Here is a 13,278-nt window from a genome sequence, read left to right as displayed (position 1 = left end):
TGATCTTAACACAAGAGGAGCTATTAAGATAGTAAGATGTGTACATGGAAGATAAATATTCTTTTTATTTGTAGAGGAGCAAAACAAATTATATACATATATATATATATATATATATATATATATATATATATATATATATATATATATATATATATATATATATATCCATATATTCATGATGCTGTCCGGGGATAATTTGCATTAATGTTTTTGTTTTTGATAATTTTTATTTGGTTCCAATTCAATGATTAATATAGGCTCAATGTAAGCACAGAAAACTCTTCGCAGGAATAGTATTTAAAGGATGTGCTTCAAATATCGTATTCTTAAATGAATTTATGATCTTTTCATACGCAAGTAATCTGGCCTATAGTAACAGATCCCAAAATTCGATGGGATCTCTCGAGTTCTACCTTATACAACTGCTTCTGTTCTTATAACAAAGCTTTCAAATGAGTTAATCATGTTAGTTATATCACGGCATGATGTTGATATTTCACAGATTTTCCGATCTTCGTCGCACTAACATCCTAACATTATTTTACACATTAACATCATCCGAAAACAGTATTGGAAACTTATAAAAAAAAAACAAAAGTTAGTGAGTTGGTGATTAGTTAACCGTGGGTAAAAAATATTAATATTAGCTTTAAAACACAAGTAGTAAGATAATACTCGTGAAACAAAACAAACAAATCATTAAAAAAGGATATGTGCCTTCTATTAAACTATCTACCCAAATGATATGAACGATGGTAATTTGTTTTGTTTTTTGCTGTCTGGCTGAAAAGAAATTGAAACGGTAGGAAATTGTAAAGTATAAATGACAAGTAAACGTTCAATTTAATTTTCTTTTCCGAAAGAGCGGTGTTAACTGTGAACCGTTTACTAGGACGGAAAACAATAAATAATTGTATGTTATTTTGCTTGAGGCTATTGTTCTCCTATGTATACAATTTATTTCATATAATTTTTTATTACTGTGAATTAGGAACAGTAATTGTAGCTGCATGTTTTTTTTTTCTTATTTCATTAGCACTTCGTTACTGCAGATAGTTTTTCCACTTCTCTCTCGTTCTCTTTTTCTATTCCTTCCGAATATGGCGAGCTTTTTGTTAATAGTAATAAGTGCGACAAAAATATCAGACAATACTATTTTTAATTTGCCATTATCGTTATTTACGTTGAATGTCTTCAGGGGAATTAATGCTAGAATTTCAAAAATTGTGTAGAGAGAGCGTTAATTGTTTTAGTTGGTTTTATTTGCAATTGCTTCCTTCTTTGTAATCTGCAACTGTTATTTTCCTTGCGTCAATTTTTTGAAAACAGAAAATAATGTACACAGAGTAAAATCTTACAGCAGCTATAACTAGTAAGATCGTTGTGATAGAATATAATCACTATTAGGTAGTTATTCCAAGTGCTTCTTTCTTCCACGAGTGGTCGTTTAAAATACAATAATGTAACGTTCACAAAGGTTCAAAACGATAAAATATTCTTAATTCTTATTAAAGAATGCATATACATTACAGGGTGCGCACAACATTTTAATTTGCAAATGGTGACGCATTTCTTTTCGGTGTAGACGGTGCTAGATCCATGGTTTTGCATACCCATCCGGCAATATCGACGTCTTCCGTTTCGATGTTCTTGATCCATTCATGATTCTAAAACCAAAAGCAACTATCGAATGTTATATCATGTCCATATGTCGATTTCACTGTTTGCCATATGGCTTTACAACGATCCTTAATCAATATCATCCTAATCTTTCACTTTGCTATGAGTACATTTAATTACAATTCCCAACTCTTTGATTAAATCCTTTGCTCTTCTTAACCTTTCGTTCACGTCTACTATCCACTCCCTAGATTCCTATACCAAATAGAGCTGCATTCATAGCTCAGGTTAGGGTTAGTGTTAGCATTAAGATCGTTGCAACGCCATTTGGCCAACAGTAAAATACACTGCAATTGAAATGTTATTTAGTAGCGGCTTACCATTAGTGTTTTCAAATCAGCTCGCTCCTCAGGATTTTTCTTCAGGCAAAGGTCAACAAAGTTTTTAAATCTATCGGTGAATGAATTATGCTCCAATTTAGGTGGCGGTTCATTTACGATGTAATCGAGCAGCTCGAAAATGGCCATAGGTTTGGGCTCGATAACGCTCTGACCGGGGGAACTATCGTCTCCCCGTTCCTGAAATATAAGGTCTAATGTTTTAGCATCTGGCGGCGGAATGGGATACATTCCGATTGCCATTTCTACCAACGAGAGCCCTAGAGACCATATATCGGACTGGACCGAATAATGGGTACCTTGAAGGCGTTCGGGCTGTAAAAATGTAATATGTTTAGCTGAAGTAAGATTCCATACAGGTAACTTAAATGAGAAAAAAGAATTCTTACCGACATATAACTTCGAGTTCCTACGAACGAGTTGGCCATTGAATCGATTAGCTGTCCGGAAACGCCGAAATCACATATCTTAATCTCTCCGCTACTGTTTACCAGAATGTTGCTCGGCTTGACGTCCCTGTGCATAATGGCGTGCTTATCGCGAAGGTAGCTCAATCCCTTAAGAACGGCGGATGTAATTTTTGCTAAAATGGCTTCCGGTATTCTTCCAGCTCGTTTCAAGATTAAATCTAACGATCCACCGTCCATATACTCCATGCAGATGCTTATCTCTCCATCACTGTAGAAAGCACCGTAGAATCCAACGATGTGAGGAAAATTGCACTCATGTAATACCTTCAGTTCTCTTATGATCTGTTTTTTTATCGCTGGTTTAACCTCCAAATGGATAAGCTTTCGAGCCATTATAAGTTGAGTGGGAATGTGGCGCACTTTCATCACTACACCTCCGTTTCCGGAACCAAGTTCGCCTAGCTTCTCCAAATCTTCGTCGCTCAACTCGCCGATTTTTTCTTTCTGGCTCAGAAATACCTTAATGCGTTTGCGTGCACTTTCTTCCATTTCAAGTTCTTCCAAAGTTTCCGTGAGCGCATCAATACTGTTTTTCGCTTTTCCCAACAGATTATGTTTGCCAATGACGTACTCGGTTCCGGATGGCGTTTTGAAGGAGGGTGTTGGCGTTGTTTGCTGCCCAGCGGGAACATCCACCGAACCAGGCGGCAACGTCAAATTAAGTTTGTTTTTAGTCATCTTACTCATTGATGAGATGTTGGGAAGTAATTCTGCGATTAAAGGAAAACATGTATTTGAAGATTGGGAATATGTGCGATAATTATGTACCTTTTACTAAGCCCACACTCTAACAGAACAAACACAAGTATGGAATGAGGGGAAAGTACACCGCACAGAACAAACACAGCAAACAAGCTAAATGAAATAAGCCAAATAATCACAGCACTTATCACTGCTCTTTGCAAAGCTAAATTGGCAACGGGATGGAATAAGCGCTGCTTCAACAAGGGTTTCAAAGCACACAATTATAAAATAACTTTGTCTGAAGCGTGGAAAATGGTAAACGTATACGACGAGCGCAATTTTCCGGATCTTTTACGATATTTGTATTTTACAATTCCGATGTTGGCAGAAGTCAGAAACATTGAACAGTGTTGCCAGTGCAAATGTCAATAAATGGATGCACAGTGATCGATGCAATTGTCAATAGTGGACATAGGTATTGTATTTTTCAGATAAATATTTAATCGAAAATATAGGCATGCATGCAACTTCCTAGACGAATGAATGTACACTTGCTTAAACACAGTTTTGCAAAGCACTTTATACATATAATTAAAAAATTTTAATCAACTTGATTGAGAAATGACTTGAAAAAGTCTTTGGCAAATGTTTCCGGTCAGTATTTACAGTGTTGACAATAAGAAAATAAAATAAAATGGAAATTAATAGCTCATTGTAGAATGATTTAATAAATAATTTATCAACACAGGCCATGCCAACACGAATCCCCAAATTGTGCAGACCTAAGCTCAACAGACCTTGGGAGACTGAAAATAACGCCATTAAACACCTTGGCCAATGACAATGAAAACAAATTTGACCGCGCTTTTAAATGTCACAGACAAGCCAGGCGCAAAGTGATATTGTGCTTGCTCAACTCAGATGTGGAAATGCTGCAAACTTATATATTATCGTGAAATCGCTTCATGAAGTGTAGAAAACGAGCCATATTCTAAACAATTGTGTGTATCTAGAAGTTTACGTGCAGTGTAGATTTATGTTGCTTCCTGTTCGATTTACTTTTTGATAAGAAAAACTTCAGGTTTTTTTTTCAATTCAGATTTTACGACACTATTTGTCTTGCAACTTTGATTGGACCACATGGAAGTTACGGTTCCCGCAGTGCCGCAAGACGGCTCGAAAACTTCGCCAGGATCAAACCTTCGTAAAATGAAACAAAGCCGGTTGCCTTTTCAACTTTTGTCAACATCAACGGTGAAACCTTCGGAGGAGTTGAGCGAAGCACGGAAGAGAAAACCGTCGACGGAAGCATTAGATGCCGGACGAGTAGCAAAAGCTGGTCGTGTATGTGAAGTTAATGAGAATGGTCCGACCGTGTCAACGAAAGAAAAGCGCAATGCCAAGCAACCTGCTAACAATGCAGATGAACCATCCGAATCAGCAGTGTGCGGTAGTGGTGTATCCCTGTCGACAGGAAAAACGAAAAGACAACAAAAGAAACTCGATGCTGATAGGATTGATTCGCCAAAAATTTTGATAAAACTCCCGATTCGAAAACGAAAACGTAATTCCGTAGATAAAATGAAACCGAAAAAGAAAAAGGCATTTGGTGAAGAAATAATGAACTTTAGAGGTGACATTGATGAGACAATAATTTTGGACGACACCGACCTATCAGATGATGGTGCGGATGCGTCGGGAAGTAATGGTTCCGTGAGTGCGAAAAAAGAACTGCCTACTATGGAAAACAAACAACTGTACGGTGCTGAGAAGGAAGATAACAAAATATTGGCTTCAAGCTCGGTAGAAGAAAGCGAAAAAAGATTTGCTGAATCAAACAAAATCAAAATACAAACAACTTCATCATCTGAATCTTTAGATACGCGCGGAAGTAACACGGCAGTTGGTCCTTCAGAAGGGATTGTTGAAAATGAATCGGGTAACATTATGGGGCTGGACACATCTTCCAACATTGATTCGAGCGAGGAAGACATTTATTTACTCTGCACTCCGGATTCAAAAAATTTTCCAAACGAAGATGAAAATAAGGTTCGTAAACTAACTCCGAAGCAGCTTGCTCGTCGTCAGGACTACGAAAAGCGCCGAGAACTGAAGCAACAAGAGAAACAAGAAAAGCGTCGCAAATTGCAAGAGGAACGCAAAGAGAAGGCTCGCGAAAAAGAGGAGCAAGAGCGACAGCGTAAAAAGGAACGCGTCGAAAAGGAAGATCAAAAGCGTAGAGAACGAGAGGAAAAGGAAGAGATGAAACGTAAAGATCGGGAAGAACGCGAGGAACAAAAGCGCAAAGAGCGCGAAGAAAAAGAAGAACAGAAGCGAAAAGAACGCGAAGAAAAAGAGAAAAAACGACAAGCTGAAATTGAACAGAAAAATGAAGAGAAGCGCTTAAAAGAAGAAGAACGTCGCAGGAAAGAGGAGCAAAAGGAAGAGGAAAGAAAGCGAAAGGAAGAAGAAAAGGAAGCAGAGGAAAAGCGAAAGCAAAAGGTGGCGCAAGCTTTCACTAGCTTCTTCGTCAAGAAGTCGCTGAATGGAGGTGGTCCTGTAAAAGCTTCGGATGATGAAAATTCCGTCGAATCTTCGTCGGTAGGTGTCGCGATGATGAGTGCAGGTACGGGCTTAGGCCATTCGCGATTTATGCCGTTCTGTGTGAAAGGAGACATGCGATTGGCGCCAACGGTGCGTAGGGTTCTCCAATCGGTCCAGCGAGATAATTTAGATAAGATGTTGCATAGTGCAGAGGGCCAGCAAATATTCGATCGCACTCATCTCTATCTTGAGCTGTTGAAGAGAAAATTACATAAACCGTTAAAAACTGACCGTACGTGGAATGTAGAGGATGACGAGGAAACCGATGACATTATGGTTGTTGGTAAGTTTTGCATTAGATTTATCGAATTTATTACAGTAAACAAAGGTTATCCAACCTTTTTTTTCATTTTCAGATGAAAACGTGTGTCATCAGATTGAGGTGGATCCGGGAAAATTGAAGGAAAAGTATAAAACAAAATTTTTCCTCTTTGTGGAAAATCGTCGTCCACCGTATAGGGGAACTTGGCGTAAACGAAGCAGATATATTAGCGCACGTCGTCCCTTTGTGCAGGACACCGTAAGAACACATTTTACAAAATTGATCGAAAAACAAAAAATAAAGCTGAGTTTGGTTTTCCAGGAATGCTTCGACTACGAAATCGATTCTGACGACGAATGGGAAGAGGAAGAGCCGGGAGAATCCCTTGACGGGAGTGACGATGAAAAGGATGTAGATCCGGAAGAAGAATACGAAGTGGACAACGAATTTTTCGTACCTCACGGGCACTTAAGTGATGAAGAGCTGCATGCAGCGGAGGAGGATGGTGAAATCGGCGACGAATCAATGACACAGAAATTTAAGTTAAAATTTTTGCAGCAAGAGTTTGTGGCGGAGATGAAAAAAAAGACGGAAAAGATCAAACCCCGATTGATTGGCTGCGTTTGGGAGAGAAGCTTAAATGGTGACGACGTTGAGGAGGCAAATCGTTTCATGGAATGTTCGGTAATAATACGAAAAATGTTAGACGATCGCGCTATGCTTTACAACCCGGACGAACCGATCTCGTTTACACGGCCCTCTTCCAAGGTATGTAATGGGAGCAGTAGTGCGATAAATGAACAGGATGCGACAGATGCAATGTCGCCGAGTAAAGATCTTGAAAAATCGAGCTTAAAGAAGGTTAAAATAACAGATGATGCGATCCGCGATTTGGCTCGATTGATGCATGGAAATGTCAACAATCGCAAGTTTTTGGTCCGTGAGTTTCATGCTTTTTGGGCTAGTTGTAACGAGTCGGTTGATTTGAGTTTGGAGAGCATTAGGAACAAGATTAAGGAAATTGCTCAGTGGGGTACGTGTCGTTCGGCAGGACCGATGGAGGGAAAATTATGTTGGACAGTTGAGAGAAGTGTGCTCCAACAGTACGACCTGATGGATTTAACTTTGCCAAACGAATGGAAGTATCATTTGCAGAAACGTCCGCGTACAGAAAAACAAGAAAAGAAAACGAATTTGAAGCAAGAACTTAGAGCTAACGTTGAAAAGTTCAATAGCGCTACAAGCAAAATCGATGGCCACAAGGAGGAAGTTGATGGTAATTCAGTAAATAAGGTCACAAAGGACCAAATTTCAAATATTGATAGAAGCCTGAATACATTGCCGGAGATGGAACAGATGGATAAGGGCAAAACTAAACCATCGATCGTGCATGATAGCGGTGACAGTAGCCACAAAGGAGAAAGTAATGACACCGAATGTCCGATTGCCACTAAATCCAAAAAGCGTGTGCCTCTTCTGATGTCCGTCCCGCGTGGCCAAAACATAAATCAGTCAACGAGAAACAGCCTTATCAGCCAATTCTTGCGTAGAGAAAGTAGTATTAAAACCAAACCCATAATAGCGGATGTGGAAAAATCTGACGATGCAGTTATTGAAATAGATTGAGTGATTGTTATTAGACAGTTGGATCAGAGTACATAAAATATGCATTAATTAGATACTTTTTTCTATGATTACTCTTTAACGTGTTAGGACAACTTGGGATGAAAAATTTATATATCAATTATAGCGATAACAGAGATCAAAGGGAACTTGGCATGCGCTTGTTGACATACATGTTTAAACCCGAAAAACGCAAATAATAAGCAAGACAAAAGAAAAAATGGGGTATATGAAAAATATGAAAGAATTGATCATATATTTCATGTTATGAAGATCGAGTCCATTAGGACTTGAACATTTAGCCATTAAAATAGTTCTTACTTGACAACACGTCACTATTTCAGGAACAGCGTTGCGGGTAAATTTGTTATGGCACTATTGATGGCGTGTAAAAAAAAAAAAATAAGATAATCTACAAACAATACCGTAGGCCAGACCGTACACCCTTTCGATTCAACACAGTTCTGAATACTAGCCACAAGTGCAGTGCCCTTAAGTTCTTCTGCAGACGGAGTAGAGGACAGTCGTAGCAAAAGTATAGCCTAAAAGTAAAAGCATCTGCGACTGATGTAGATAAATAAGAATAGCGGGTCCAATATAATAATGAAAAGCATTAAATTTTGCTAGCCCTTGTCTTTTTATTGTCATTTGCTTTCTATGGAGACCATATTCCGTTCCGTAAAAGCGTACAACTGGTTTCATGCGAGTGAAATATATTTTAACTATCAGAGCGGAACGGGCTTACCGCGATAGAGGTACAGTTTGCGTACAGTGACATCAATTGTTATTATCGAGATCAGTTGGATAAACGAAAAAAAAAGACAGCATGCTTGAACATTCTAATATGGCCAATGTTGTGTTGCTTTAGATTCAGATTTTAGTGATATATTCGAAGAGCGGAAGAAAATTCCGCGAAACCAAGAACATAGTTTGCAAATTGACTTGCAATGATGCCATAACGGTCTCTTTAATAGTTTGTATACTTGTGTTCTGCTTACTCTCCGTGCACAGAAATTTAAATGTACGGAACTGGTTAGGTGTATTTGTGTCTAATTAGAATACGGTGACGGTCACAACGATGCTTAGTGCAATGCCGCTACACGTCTATTCAAACATGATGAGTATGCGATTTGTGATGAATCGCACGCTGGATGAGTTTCTATCCCATTCTGGAACCGCAGCACATGTTGCGGTTGAGCCATGAGGATAACTAGCATGGTTTTCCTATGTTCACCCGTTTTTTTCATGCTCGTGTAGTTTTTGCTCATCGTGGTAAGCAAGTGACTATATGCTTACAAACTAATGCTGCACCCTATGTTTGTAGTGGGATGGGTAGATTTACTCAGTTTTCATCACTGGCAGGTTAATTGAAAATGCCAGTGCGACGCATCCATTGTGTTTCCACAAGAGAAAAGAAATTGGGTTTAGTTGGTTTGTTCTGGTTCTGAATTCTATGTGATTTCGAGCGTTGAATGTCGTTCGTTGTTGTAGTTGTGTATACAAACGCGAAGCAGAAGGCACGCAATGGATTTTCAAACTCAAAAAAGCTACATTTCAGTCGATTCGCAGCGTTATACATATTCGGACGTGCTCTTGATGCACTTGTATCGCCACATACCACTTCTATGGACGTAAAATAGTCAAAGTAAGTATTTGAAAACAGATAATAAGAGTGTCAACAAAGAATGTGATTATTGTGGTGAGTTCAGTTGATGCTACTTTAAGATAAACAAGTGCGAAAAAATAGTGATTTAACGAAAAATGTGTGACAAGTATTGATGAAATAAGACCTACTGAATTTTTTTTAAAAGTTCCCAATTATAACCGAAAACACAAATGGAAGCCTGGTGATTTTGATTCAACAACATTCTGATGAAAATTTGTATTGTACAGAGTATTATTTGTACATTAATGTATGGTGGAATTATTCTTCACTAACTAATTTTTCATGTGTTTTAGGCCAACATAAAAAAAATGGCAGACCTGAACAGAGCAAAATGGAAATGTCTCATCTTTGTAGCAGTGGCGTTGATTTGTTCGAGTGAGGGAAAGAACATTTTAGAGGTCATTTCAGTGCTTGATGAGGACAAGGTAGAAGCAATAACAGCCGATGTAGCTGCAGAGAAAAGAGGAGAATTTAAACATCCCCACCGCCTCCAGACTTTCACTTCGCTTACAACCAGAGACAATAAAGCTGCTTACTTCCACGTATTTAATTCTACCGCACGTTTGGTGAGTGATTTACAATCAGTTGCATGGAAAGATAATCAACCTGTAGGCAGTCGTTTGAAACGCCATGCAGAAGCTACCGATGCAGATGCGCCCACAGGCCAACCGAATGCTCGTGAAGATCCAATTGTAGCTGAAAAACAAATCATGCATGCGCCGCATAAATCTTCAGAATTTCAAGCAAAAATTATACGCGAAGAAAGCGATTCTGATGGCCAGGAATCGATTCATTTAATACAAGAGGGTATAAAGTCACGTGCTCCGAGAGTAAACTTCGTCACACAGCAAACGAAAAACATATTGCCTTCTTCAGAATTTCGTGATTCATCAAACGACAAGCTGATACGAGAGCTGTATCGCAAACCAGTAAAGAACCTAAATTATGAACGTTACTTGCCTCGAACTTATGATTCCTTCATGGCAACATCTCAATCACCAATGTACCCCCGAGTATACAACAGATATGATTCGTTTCATTACGACATGCTGAATCGGATGCATCCTCCAGCACCACATCGGTACGATCACTACTACGAGCGTCGACACGATGTAGAAAGTGATTCTTATTTCCCTCGGTACAAATTTCCTTACTATTACTATTATCCCGACCGGCGTTATGATGTTCCGTTGTATTACAGAGATCGTAACTATCTGTACACAAACGACATCGAACAATCTCCACACGGAATCCCAGTGTATAATACGTTGCCCTTACCAACCAGTATGATTCGATCCTCCGTACCAGCAATGCGTAATCGTCGAATAATTTATTTCGCCACATTACCAGAAATAGTTCGGCCGCGTCCGAAGGATAACTTGAACCATAGATTAGTGCAAGGAAATCGATACGAACCTTACAATGCTGGAGTATCTCAAAGTGGGATTGCATACAAAGACGCTCGGCCTGTGAAATACGACGGTAAAGGTGATAAGTATGTGAGTTCTAAACCAATTAAAATTGTGCGTGAGGCAATTGAAGCGCAAACTAGAACGTCTTTACTTAGAGATTCCCAGGACAAGAGGGAAAGGCAACAGCAACAACAACAACCCAACAGCTGGAGCAACATTAAGGAATCGAATCGTTCACCGTTTGTTGAGAATAATTCATTTCTTGAGCGCAGGAGATTATTTTTACACTAATAAATTAAAAATTTAAGCTTTTTTTCATTTAAGAGACAGTCAGAACTGTTTGTATACGATAAACCACCTATGAAAACTGTTGTGTAAATGGTTTGAGGTATTTTTTATAAATGTGTTTGGGATGCGAATAAAACACAAAGTATCTTTATGTTCTTGATTATAAAGCTCACAAGGAAAGATGGAAATCGAGAGGGAAGTTAGCAAAGAAAGAAGAACTTAGCGATACGGGGTGGAGCAATCTGAGGCTTCCACTCGACAGGACCAGTATTGAATCCCATTTTGAGCGCTCACCGGCAATTGCTTCCAATTTGCGCATAAATTTATGTAATGAAAGCCAAAAGCCAGAGGTCAAGGCCAAAAGTGATGACAGTGTAACGTCAGATAATATTAAAAGCAAGTATTTCGCTTATTAATTATGTCAATTCTTAGAAATCATGCCTCCGTAGTTTATGTGTTACCACATTAAAGATGAAGTTTGCACATTAATTTGATAACATTGGGGTGCAGCAAAAGGAGCACATAAAAAAGAAAAAAAATCAAACGTCGAATAATGTGCGCTGCGCTTGATATTAATTGCAATTTTGGATTCTGTTTTACATTGTTTTGCTTGATATGCGATTTGTTGCAATTGTTTTTTACTGTTGCGTGTGGGTAGCGCTTCTGTTTGTTAATTATCTGTTACATTCTGTGTTTAATTGGTGAATTGTTTCGGTGTTGTCGGCGGAGCACTGCCTGCTAGTATTCTGGTGACCGGTTCTGGGATTGTATTCTTTGGTTGTTCGTGGTCAGATGTTATCGATTCTCTTAAACGTTGATTGTCGGTAGGTCGGAATGTTATTGCACGTAACACCAATTAATTAACACTCGCTAACGTTGTTCTTTTTTACCGATTATTTTTGTTCATGAAGGACGGATTGGCCGTATTGCTTTTATACAGATTAAATATAAACAAATGTTTACCAATGGACTGTTTCTTTTCTACTCGTTTTATGTACAAATTTTTGGAGCGTAATGATTCAGAAAAAAGAGAATAACGGTCACAAATATTGGATAACTGTTGCGAAAATGCACATAGATGGTCGCAATTGGAGAATAGAACCGCCAAACATTTAAGAGCAATAGCAACATTTTAAGGTTAGTGTGAAAAATACATACAAATACTTCTTGTGGCTACAAACAGGAGTTCCGTAGAATAGATGAAATACCTCGCTGTAAGCATCGCAACGCCAAAGCCAAAGTTGCCACATTTGCATGCAAAAGTCCCTAAAACCAATTGCGCAGTTTATGCTCTACGGAATTGGTTTTAGGACCAGTTTGCACTAAGCGGACCTGACAGTCGTTTTCAAATATTAAAATTTAATCAGAACATCTCGAGCTTCCGAGACTGCTTTCCATCCGTGTCAAACCTAACGCTTCACGACATTATCGCTGAACACGAAGCAGCCACAAAGGGGACGATGTGTGTCTTCTTTATGGATAACGTCTACGAGTTCCGATACCATACGATGTCATTACCTGTGCTGAATGTTATGTTTTTATGCGCGTAATTGAAAAGCAACCATTGTGCTCGTGGTATCATCATCACATGTAGAGCAGAAATGGTGAATTGAACCTAACCTTCAGCTAATTCCAAGAGAACTACCGTTAAAAAAAGGAAGGACTAAATTATATAAAAGTTATATATGTACAGCTATTTGGAACAGGGCTAAGCAAGTCTTTTGTCAAAGGGTGATTTCGTTCCGAACATTGAAATTTCCCTGGTTCGATGGCATGAGCATAGGAGATATTCTGGCATAACTGAATAAAACAATAGCTACAGCAACCCAGCAAAGTAATCTGTTATTGGAATATAACAATAAGTTTTATTTTATTCAAAAGAATTATCAAAATAATTTAAAAGACTGCTTGGCTTCTCAAAGTTTTATTTTGATTGGTGTTGAATATTAAATTGTGTTTGAAGTGTACCGTTTAAAGATGGGCCGGAATACCGAAAATTTTGCTCTTGTGCAGGTGAAAACGGGTTGAAAACTCGAACAAAAGAAAAATTATGAAATCATAAGATGCAGTTGAAATTAAACAAAAAGTACAAAACTTGAAAAAGAATAGCGTTAAACAAAAAATCAAGTCACAGGAAGCCAGAAATGGCAGGCCGAGACCTTCGAGGTTGTTGTGCCAAGGAAGAAGAAGAAGAAGCGTACAAGTGAACGTTCGTGTGAAGCCGTCCTAGTGAATATTGTCACTTAGA

General features: G+C 38.5%; 3 protein-coding genes across 7 annotated transcripts; 2 read left to right on the top strand and 1 right to left on the bottom strand.

Annotated features, from left to right (window-relative positions):
- Positions 1–1,227: 1,227 nt before the first annotated feature.
- On the bottom strand, positions 1,228–3,618 carry LOC118507761 (dual specificity mitogen-activated protein kinase kinase dSOR1-like). 2 transcript variants are annotated; one of them, XM_036046778.1, is made up of 4 exons: positions 3,260–3,618; positions 2,411–3,201; positions 2,004–2,336; positions 1,228–1,670 (listed from the first exon to the last, which is right to left on the bottom strand). In XM_036046778.1, the coding sequence occupies exons 2-4, from the start codon at positions 3,176–3,178 to the stop codon at positions 1,551–1,553; spliced, it is 1,221 nt and encodes a 406-aa protein (XP_035902671.1). In that variant the 5' UTR covers positions 3,179–3,201; positions 3,260–3,618; the 3' UTR covers positions 1,228–1,550. The 2 variants fall into 2 exon arrangements, with proteins under 2 accessions (XP_035902671.1, XP_035902672.1); XM_036046779.1 differs by having other exon boundaries at positions 1,228–1,686; positions 3,260–3,599.
- A 416-nt stretch (positions 3,619–4,034) lies between these two features.
- LOC118507099 (chromatin assembly factor 1 subunit A-A-like) lies at positions 4,035–8,067 on the top strand. Of its 4 annotated transcripts, none has more exons than XM_036045102.1 (4): positions 4,035–4,176; positions 4,275–6,062; positions 6,136–6,299; positions 6,363–8,067. In XM_036045102.1, exons 2-4 carry the CDS (start codon positions 4,316–4,318, stop codon positions 7,665–7,667), a joined length of 3,216 nt encoding a protein of 1,071 aa, XP_035900995.1. In that variant the 5' UTR covers positions 4,035–4,176; positions 4,275–4,315; the 3' UTR covers positions 7,668–8,067. The 4 variants fall into 4 exon arrangements, with proteins under 4 accessions (XP_035900995.1, XP_035900994.1, XP_035900992.1 ...); XM_036045101.1 differs by having other exon boundaries at positions 4,042–4,177; positions 4,259–6,062; XM_036045099.1 differs by having other exon boundaries at positions 4,043–4,176; positions 4,246–6,062.
- A 547-nt stretch (positions 8,068–8,614) lies between these two features.
- LOC118507101 lies at positions 8,615–12,000 on the top strand. The gene is made up of 2 exons (XM_036045103.1): positions 8,615–9,309; positions 9,624–12,000. Exon 2 carries the CDS (start codon positions 9,639–9,641, stop codon positions 11,031–11,033), a length of 1,395 nt encoding a protein of 464 aa, XP_035900996.1. The 5' UTR covers positions 8,615–9,309; positions 9,624–9,638; the 3' UTR covers positions 11,034–12,000.
- Positions 12,001–13,278: the final 1,278 nt, after the last annotated feature.

Source organism: Anopheles stephensi, chromosome 2, assembly GCF_013141755.1.
Source record: "Anopheles stephensi strain Indian chromosome 2, UCI_ANSTEP_V1.0, whole genome shotgun sequence".
NCBI classification, from domain to species: Eukaryota; Metazoa; Arthropoda; class Insecta; order Diptera; family Culicidae; genus Anopheles; species Anopheles stephensi.
The sequence above is the reverse complement of the archived record's forward strand: the minus strand, read 5'-3'. Positions and strand labels throughout refer to the sequence as shown.